Source organism: Pundamilia nyererei, unplaced genomic scaffold (assembly GCF_000239375.1).
Source record: "Pundamilia nyererei isolate P.nyererei 1_Seehausen unplaced genomic scaffold, PunNye1.0 scaffold00004, whole genome shotgun sequence".
Classification (NCBI taxonomy): domain Eukaryota; kingdom Metazoa; phylum Chordata; class Actinopteri; order Cichliformes; family Cichlidae; genus Pundamilia; species Pundamilia nyererei.
In genome coordinates this window covers 4,908,760-4,917,590 of record NW_005187405.1, presented here as the reverse complement: position 1 = coordinate 4,917,590, position 8,831 = coordinate 4,908,760, and the positions used below count along the sequence as shown (strand labels likewise).

Below are 8,831 nucleotides of genomic sequence, written 5' to 3'. Positions count from 1 at the left end.
TTTTTATCGGTTTTCAGCGTCATTTTGTTATCGTTTTTATCATTAACTCTGTTTTCCTGGATGTTTTCACGTGTGTTATGAATAAATCTTCTTTTTTTTTTCGGTACCGATACTAGTTTTATTTTGTTGTAGTTATCCGCGACACCTTAAAGGCTGGTCCGTGAAAATATTGTCGGGCATAAACCAGTCCGTGGCGCAAAAAAAGGTTGGGGACCGCTACACTAACGGATGGCATGAACGTCATATTTTAAAGCAGCTACATGCTAACCTGATACTACACTTTATCCTGTGGGGTTTTTGTTCTAATTTCTGCTCACTGAACATTGCAGACTCTGTTTAAATAAAAGAAATCTTTCCTCTCCATCAGATTTATGCCTGCATGATGGTGTTCTTCCTCAGCAACATGATTGAAAACCAGTTAATGTCAACAGGAGCGTTTGAAATCACATTAAATGGTGAGTGTTATTCTAGCACGTACTTAGTGCCCAGTGGATTTGACTTTATTTCATTTTTCTTGCAATAACATTCATAAACTTGAGATGATGGAACAAAATCTAGCCCACAAATTAAAATTAAAATATTCTTTTATAGATGTACCAGTGTGGTCCAAATTGGAGTCAGGTCACCTGCCCTCCATGCAGCAGCTTGTGCAAATCCTGGATAATGAAATGAAGATGAACGTTCACATGAACGCAAGGCACCACCACCATTCATAACCTTACTGTTCAATTCCTAGCTGAAGCTAAAAGCCCATCCATGTAAGTACAGTCGTGTGACAAAGACTTTTTTTTGTTTTTGTTTTTTGGAGTCCCTTCTACTAAAGTGAAGGTTTATGCTTTTTAATTTGGCCTGCTCCTTTCTCTGCCCTTCTAGGTCTGAGGTGGGTTTCTCACTGGGCTGTGAGGTGATGTTTATGAACGTCTGCGCTGAAGGCAGGAACACTGCTAGCACAGACTGGATGTCCCCATCACTCTTCACTGCGCCCCTTAGAGATGACCTGCCCCTGACGCCAGAGTGGGATCCATGGCAACAGTGCTGGCCATTTTGTCATTTTCTTGTACTATTCATACTACTACAGAGTTCATCCAGGTGATATTAGTGAGCCCATAAGGAGAGAGTTAACATTGGTTCTTGTAGTCTTTAACTATTTGAATATAATTTGATCTCTGTGGGGAAAAAAGAAACAATGTGTCATTTGTACCACTGAGCCATATGTAGAAATTTGTTTATCAAGTAGTTTACCGTGTAGAAATTTGCAGCACTTAAAAGTCTGTCATCACTGTTGTGAAAATAACATTGGGAACCTGTTGGTATGATTTCTGGATTTTTATATTTACAAACCTTGGAGGAAACTAAGAAGATTAATAAAACATATTGTTAACTATTTAACTCTGAAACTGCGGTGTGGTGTTGAGTTGACATACTAACGCATCTGTTGTCATCAGGCTTATAATTTACTGTGGGTATACTATGCAATGGTATGAAATATCTGGAGTAACAACCTGATTATCAAGTCTTTGGGAAGCTCTACACTGATTTTTATATTACAAGGCAAAAGAGAGGAGAAATAAAAAAATAAAAATAAAAAAAAACAACTACAAGACCAGCCTAAAAGAAATAAAGTGGTTAATGTGCAACAGATGACTTTATTTAGACAAGGAGTAATGAAAGTCATTTATTGGGTTAATTGTATAATACCTTTACTTGATATTCTCTTTGTGAAACCAGGCTCCATTTAAATTGAATTTAAAATAAAGGTAAGTCTGGCCTTAAAAATGAGAAAATACTGATTCAGCCAAGCATGCTATAAGGATTATCTCTATATATCGACATGCTGGCACTCAGGTGCTAGTACATAAAATGTTTTTTCTTTTTTCCTTTCGTTTTCTGGTAACTAAAGTCAAAATGAGACATGCAAAATGTTTTTCCAGCTTTGCGGTTTGTTTGTTTTTGGGGGGGGGGGTTTTTCCCTCCCCCAGTCACTGTCATCATGTTCCAATATTACATATACATCAACAATCCTGAAGGCACTTGAGGATGAAGGCTTTGTCACTGTCATTCATCATTACATCATCACTGACTTTCAGGAGCCTTTGAGCAGTAACCTGTAAGTGATGGGCTGGTGTAGTCTTAAGTTTTTGGGGATGTAAGGGCGTCGTCAGGTACTGGTGAAGATGCTGAATTGCTGCGTGGATCCTGATTTTGGCTGCCAATGCCAGCAGCTCGTCTTTAGAGAGCGATGAACCTGAAGTATGCACGTATTCACCCTAATCAAAGGTTTTTTCACGTTAATGAAGCACTTTAGCATTTTGTTACAGTCATTTTGCAAATCATTTAAACCCTCTGTGTAGTTAAATGTTAAAATATTTGCTTTCATAAAGAAAGACATCAGAAAACTGGTAGTAATGCATACCCATATCCAAACTTTTAGACTTATTCCAGTATACTCAAAATGAACATATTTTCCAATTTTTGTTTTTCCATTTTAGCCCTTATGTTTTGTCATATGTTTAATTCTATAAAATAGCCAGTTCACAATGTGCAGACTAGTTGCACAGTGCTTCAGTCTTACCTGAGCGCAGCAGGTACCCACACTGAACTTAGCCTGTTGCCTGCCTGCCAAGAAGGAAACAAACACTTGTTTGTTCCCCAGGACTCGAACTCCAACAGTTTTGTTGAGGGACAGAAAGATGGGCTGCAGGGGCGTGGGAGTACCCCAGCTCCACTTACAAGTTACATTGCCTGCATTGTTTAAGCATCGGCCACCAGATATGTTTAAGGACAGCCTGCAATGAGAGTACAGAAAAAATACATGCATATAAATGGACTGTAGCTCATTGCCATTATGTATTTATGCTCACCTGTGCAAATTTTAAATATCACATTTACACCCCATAGACAAAAACATTTTTTGACAGCAACCTCTATGACAACAACTATAGGGCTAATAATATAATTTAAAGAGGCAATATTTAATAAATGGTAAATATTTTAAAAAAAATGCTATCTACCATATGTTTCCATTGGTGTGATAGCATGTCGCTCTGCCATCAGACTGGAATATAGCTCTGATTTGTTGATTAGGGGCACTGACGTCGTCATACACTATACAAACTCTTCCATTGTGTTCAGTGACGACGATAAGTACAGCCAAGAGGCCAGAGGGATAACTGTAACCAAGCTGGTAAGGACAGGAACACTGACTATAGAGGATATTCAATTCAACTGGAATTCACTGGATTTCTTTAATGTTTAAATTGTGCATTTTTAAATCACTTCCGCAAAGTCTCATGATCAATCTGATCAAATCTGAGAGGATACAAGACCTGAGCAGAGCCACCAGGGAACATGGTAAGGAATGTGATGCCACTGGAATAAAATTTCTGTAAAACTCCAGACCCCACCTGTGAATACAGATAAAGTTCAAAAGAAGAAATTATCATGTCTAGAAATTCTATTTTGCACACAATAACATGGACTTTTGAAAAATTATTTTTAAAAAACAATTATTATTCTTATAACCTAATAGTGTGGAGTTTGAAAGAAGTGGGAGGGTTGCTTTATTGCAAATTTACCTCTACATTCAAGTTCTCTTTCAATGTCTAAACTCGTCAGCCTCTGCAGGGTCATTTAGATTGTCTTTTGGCCTTTTTACCCAGCTTTACTAGTTTACGATACTAAAACTGAGTAGTTTCTCTTTATAAATAATAATACTATTTAGCGTAATAATAAAGTCTTGCATTTGTGAAGGTTTTGGGTTCAATGTATTATGTAGACACAGTGTGACCACATGGGGGCATTGTATTAGTGTGTAATGCAGCTGTCTGAGGCCTCTATTCAAACATAAATGAAACCTCTGTGTTGGAAAAACGTCATATATTTACAATATAATAAGACAAAACAAGCTCTGTGGGTCATGAAAAATAGAAGTAATATTAATTTGCATGTTACCTGATGATTACATATGCCAAACTGAACTGGTTTCCAATCATAAAAAGGGAGCAACACCTCCTCCTCTTCCATTTTTAAGCATTTTTCACTTGTGCTACTGCAATACGTTGTCCCCTTTCCTGGAGCATGTGAGAGTCTTAACCTGAAGACCCCTGGTGCAGAGAAAGCTAAACAATAGCAAAATAGACTGCGTTAGTTTCACAGAGCTTTATAAAATCAAGATGCAGTTACCTGTCTGTCTGTCTGTCTGTCTGTCTGTCTGTTTATTATGACTGTATGCAAAAGTTTCAGGCTTCCAGTGTGAATGTTGCTAACTACTCACAGGTCTTCCCTGCAAGCAGATTAACTGGGTAACCACCGTAGATTGTAGATTCTCTTGATTGTATTCTATGAAAAAATACAAAATAAACGCTACTCATATTAATTTTGCACATTATTTGAGTCATATTTCTGTTCCTACTTTCATTCTGTTTACAGGCATTTTCATGCAAAATCATGCAAATGTGTACCTAGGTTTTCTCAGAAAGCCTTTCATAAACTTGTGGTAAGCTTCACTCTCTCTGGATTTGTGATACAGAATTTCCATCTGGTCTTTTGAAGTTAGAGTACCAAAGGTTAGGTTAGATCGCTCCTCAAACAAAAGTCTCTGCTTCACCAGGATTTGACATAGCTGCTGCCGCTGAGCACAACAGAAGTGGGTCTGTGATGGACACAGAGGAGGGGGTAAGGAGGTCATGTAGTACAATAGGTGAATTTAGGGATTTTGACTTGACCATTTACAATCTGCCTCACCTCAGGATTATGTACCCATGTTAGAACAAGTAGAGGATGAGCCTTTTCCCCACAGTACTCACATTGTGCTGGGTATTCTGTCTGGGACTGAATAACATTTTTTTTTTTATCAGAGTAACATTATCTGTAACACCTTGCTTCCTTCCTTAAAAAGTAAGGAGATATTTGACTTTTAATTTATTTTTACCCTTTGGGGAAAAGTTGTTAAATTCATCCTGTGATTGTCAGACTCACGATTGTACCTCAGAACTCCCGCAGCTCTGATACAATAGGTGGGTGGGTCACTGACAGGTTTTGGGCAACTGCATCGCATCCTCTTACCAGACAAAGAGAAAAAATGACAAATAAAAGGAAACATTCAATGATTTTAGAAAGAGTGAGATATTAATCCATATAATAATATCAAGATTATTATATGACCATGTGAAACCAATCAAGGTCTTATATGGTCGTCTGGAACATGGAGTAGATCACGAGCTAATGTAGCAGTGCCATTTATTGAAACACAGAAGTCTGAATAAGAGAACTGTTAACAGTGTTGGTATGTATTTATAAATATACACTCACTGGCCACTTCATTAGGTATTCCTGTTCAACCGCTTACATCTAACCAGCCAATGTGGATGTGGTCAAGATAACCTGCTGAAGTTCAAACTGAACAATAGAATGGTTATAAAGGGTGATTTAGTCCAGTAGAGGGCCTTTGGGATGTGGTGCAATCAGGGATTCAGCTGACAAATCTGCAGCAACTGTGTGATGCTATCATATCAACATGGACCAAATTATCCGAGGAATGATTCCAGCACCTTGTTGTCTCTGTGCCAAGAAGAGTCAAGGCAGTTTTGAAGCCAAAAGAAGATCCACCAATCTAATAAAGTGACCAGTCAATGTACATGTAGGAGATATTTTAGTACTTTGAACAGACTTGCAGGAAAAGCTGGACTTCATCTTTTTGTCTTGACTGTGTTTAGTGTATTTATCCCAAGATAAAACAATCCATCCTCAGCTCAATGAGCTAGTCTCATGTGCTACCAGGAATCAAAACTTATTCCTAACACATACACACCCAAGTATAATACGTCTAATATATTTTTTACATATATAAAAGCAGTCATCATTTAAGGAGGGAAAAAAGACAGATAAAGCTGACAGTTGGTGAAAACAAACACCTCTATACATAGTCTATGAAGATATGAAGATAAGCTGAAGACAGCACGACAATAAAACACCACGTACTTGCCGCAGTGGTAGTCAAGTATTGAGCGATTCTTCAGACTAGCCGGTGTTGTTAGTAACCATGGAGATGAAATAGCTGTATGGCAATGTGTAAACATAACAGCAGACCTCATCTGTGTTGCTGTCTGACTGGTTATGCTAACATTCATAAGCGTTCTGACATAAATTTCTAATAAACAGTAAAATCTATTGTAAGACCCCGGATTTTAAAAAAGCCAAAACCTTTCCACAATTATTGTAATGTGTAAATATGGTAATCTAGTGTTTGCAAAGGATTTGGAGGCAGGGAATAATCCCACCTCAGTGGTTCATTTAACAGCCTTTCTGCAGCTTCACCAGCAGGTGGAGCTTTGGTGGTTGCCATGGCATCGTAGATGTTCAAATTCTCGATATTTTCTGAGCACGTAAGAGGTTGATCCCCAGTTTTCATTGGTCAGCTTGGAAACTGCAGCTGAAACTCGCTTCCGTGACTGAAATTGTTTTTGCGCCTTCCATTTATGAGTAGCAGAGGTTTCTGAACACATGCCACATTAATACTATTTTTAGATGGGACAGCGGTTGTGCATTTATTTTTTTTTAGTTTACCTCATTAATTATTACTGTGTGTCCTAATTAAACTCTCTCTCTCTCTCTCTCTTTCACTCACTCACTCACACACACACACACAAAGCCCGTTAAGAATAAAATGTTAACTAGACATTACTCAGGTGCATATAGTGCAGGTAATTAGAGAATCCGTTGATGTCCCCGCAGCGGCTTCTGATTCGCTGTGGCGGCACCTGGCTTGTTTGCTGCCGCACAAATAGCCATGGCGAAGTCTCGCCTTCCAGCTCTTAACATTTCTAGGAGACACGCACAGCTAAACGATGCGTAGAGAAAAAGGGAGACGTGCCTCCGTTTGTTGTTTAACTGTAGCTGTTATTCTGATGTGCCATTTAGTGCAAGCAATAGACTGTTACCGACTAACGAAAACAGAGAGGCGAGGAGGGCGCAAAGAGGCCGATGCGTTAGGTGCACGAAAGGGGAAAGTCGTATTCGGAAAATCTGTCGGGAAAGGCTCAGGCCTTGAGTCAGAGGTTAAATATGGGAAAGCCTCTACAAACTCATCCGTGGAGGAATCCTATCAAGCAGATTTTATAGGTAAGCTTCAGGTCCACAGTTTATGTAAGGACACTGGCTGCAGGAAAAGCGTGCTTATTTGGAGATGTACTTGCATTTTTATTTAAAAGCTCTATGCCTCTGTGCATAACTGCAAAACTTGCTCTTCTTGATTTCCCCCCCATGTCAGGCTGGTCAAAAGGCCAAACGTATGACGCCAGTTCCAGAGAAGCAGCATGGAGGCGCATGGTACCCTTGCTGCTGTGCGGTGGGGATCGGATGAAGTTCAGGGTAGCGGGAAGAGGCGTGTCAGAGCTAGCAGTGGACCAAGGTAAGCAAGCGGGGCTTTTTTTTTTTTTTTTTTTTTTTTTTTTTTTTTTTGTAAAGTGTCCATTTGGTTGCATCGTCAGGTAAACTTTTTTTCCCATAGCAAATGCACCGCCAGTACCTCTGAGCCAGGTCCCTCCCAACTGTGGCTACAACATGCAGAGGAACTTACGGTCACTTGTTATGAAGGTTCCCTATGATGGCTGCAGTGTGGTTCAAGAGGTAATTTTAACTGAAATTAAGTCTTATGCTATATTTGAATAATTGGCAGCCTGCTGTTAAAATTGGCTAGTTTTAGGATTATTTTTTTAATTATCAAAAGTAAATTAAAATTATGCAAAATCTTCCTTAGATGGCCGAGGCTTTAATTTGCTAGTCATGGGTTTGGAACGGTCTCTTGGCTAAACATAAACACTTAATATTGTGATCTCTAACAATTATGGCTCTTTTAAAAGGGGGTAAATAACTTTAACTCCTTGACTGGTAACACGCAAGTCCTGATATTCCTTCTTGTTTTAAAGGGTGGCAGTTATGTGCTTCCAATGCGGTGGCAGGGTATTCCAATCTCCCTTTGGTGTTCCAAACCTGCAGCACCAGCTCTTATGACGACTGCCTCTCAAACCCCTCAGGACCCCGCATCAAACTCCCAGATGCCCTACGCTAGCAAAAATCCAGACCAATTGTATGCCCATGTTCCTCAACCCTTTTTCTTGCCACAACAAATGCACTATCCATATCCTTCAGTTGCCGTATCGGATCCTGCAGAACCCATTAAGCAGTCAGAAATGCCCCCATTCCAGCAATACCCTCCACTCTTTCCCCCCCTCTATCCTTACTTTTATCCCCCACTTCCAGCCACAAGTGCAGCCCCAACCACCACTGCAAAGCCAGAATCCTTCATTCCTCCAGAGTTTCTCTTACCTGGTTACAAACCAGTTGGTCCACCTTTTCTTTTGCCCTTTCCACTACCTGTGCCAGCAGATACTGAAACCACAACTAACGCTGACACTTATCCCCACTCACTGCAGCGTCCACCCAATGTGCATTTCCTCTCCCAGTATCCTCTCTTCCCTCAGTTTGTCCCTCTTCCACAATATCCGAACAACCCTAATGCAGATTTGGCGGCTGCTACTGGAAGCTCGGACACCGTACTCCCTCAATATGTTGTGCCTTTCCCTCAATTTGTTCCTCAATATCCAAGCAATCCTAATCCAGACTTGGAAAGCGGAAGCACAGACACTCTGCTGCCTCAAGCTCAGTCGCACAATTTTCCACACTTCCATCAACAAGTTCAGTTAATGCCCTTTCGTCATAGTTTGACGAAAATATAATAAAGGCTTTAAATAACACCAGTTCTTGGTTTGAAATTCTTTGTTCAACAGCTCAACTCAATCAGCACCACAGATTCAAACTCAAGAATCATAGAT

The 8,831-nt window shown here is 39.8% G+C and overlaps 3 protein-coding genes across 3 annotated transcripts in view; 2 read left to right on the top strand and 1 right to left on the bottom strand.

The window, feature by feature from the left end:
• selenot1a (selenoprotein T, 1a) overlaps positions 1–1,397 on the top strand; it is an 8,518-nt gene extending 7,121 nt beyond the window's left edge. The window contains exons 4-6 of the mRNA XM_005721299.2: positions 368–455; positions 592–758; positions 874–1,397. Of these exons, the coding sequence (XP_005721356.2) occupies positions 368–455; positions 592–716 (213 nt within the window). The 3' untranslated portion in view covers positions 717–758; positions 874–1,397. The remainder of the gene's footprint in view (positions 1–367; positions 456–591; positions 759–873) is intronic.
• A 561-nt stretch (positions 1,398–1,958) lies between these two features.
• LOC102204447 (glutamate-rich protein 6) lies at positions 1,959–6,195 on the bottom strand. The gene is made up of 10 exons (XM_005721298.2): positions 5,980–6,195; positions 4,931–5,057; positions 4,744–4,830; positions 4,461–4,651; positions 4,274–4,338; positions 3,952–4,118; positions 3,322–3,404; positions 3,012–3,170; positions 2,573–2,786; positions 1,959–2,267 (listed from the first exon to the last, which is right to left on the bottom strand). The coding sequence occupies exons 1-10, from the start codon at positions 6,126–6,128 to the stop codon at positions 2,013–2,015; spliced, it is 1,497 nt and encodes a 498-aa protein (XP_005721355.1). The 5' UTR covers positions 6,129–6,195; the 3' UTR covers positions 1,959–2,012.
• Positions 6,196–6,715: 520 nt separating this feature from the next.
• Positions 6,716–8,831, top strand: LOC102204146 (proline-rich protein 36-like). The gene is made up of 4 exons (XM_005721297.1): positions 6,716–7,119; positions 7,268–7,408; positions 7,508–7,626; positions 7,926–8,831. Exons 1-4 carry the CDS (start codon positions 6,846–6,848, stop codon positions 8,733–8,735), a joined length of 1,344 nt encoding a protein of 447 aa, XP_005721354.1. The 5' UTR covers positions 6,716–6,845; the 3' UTR covers positions 8,736–8,831.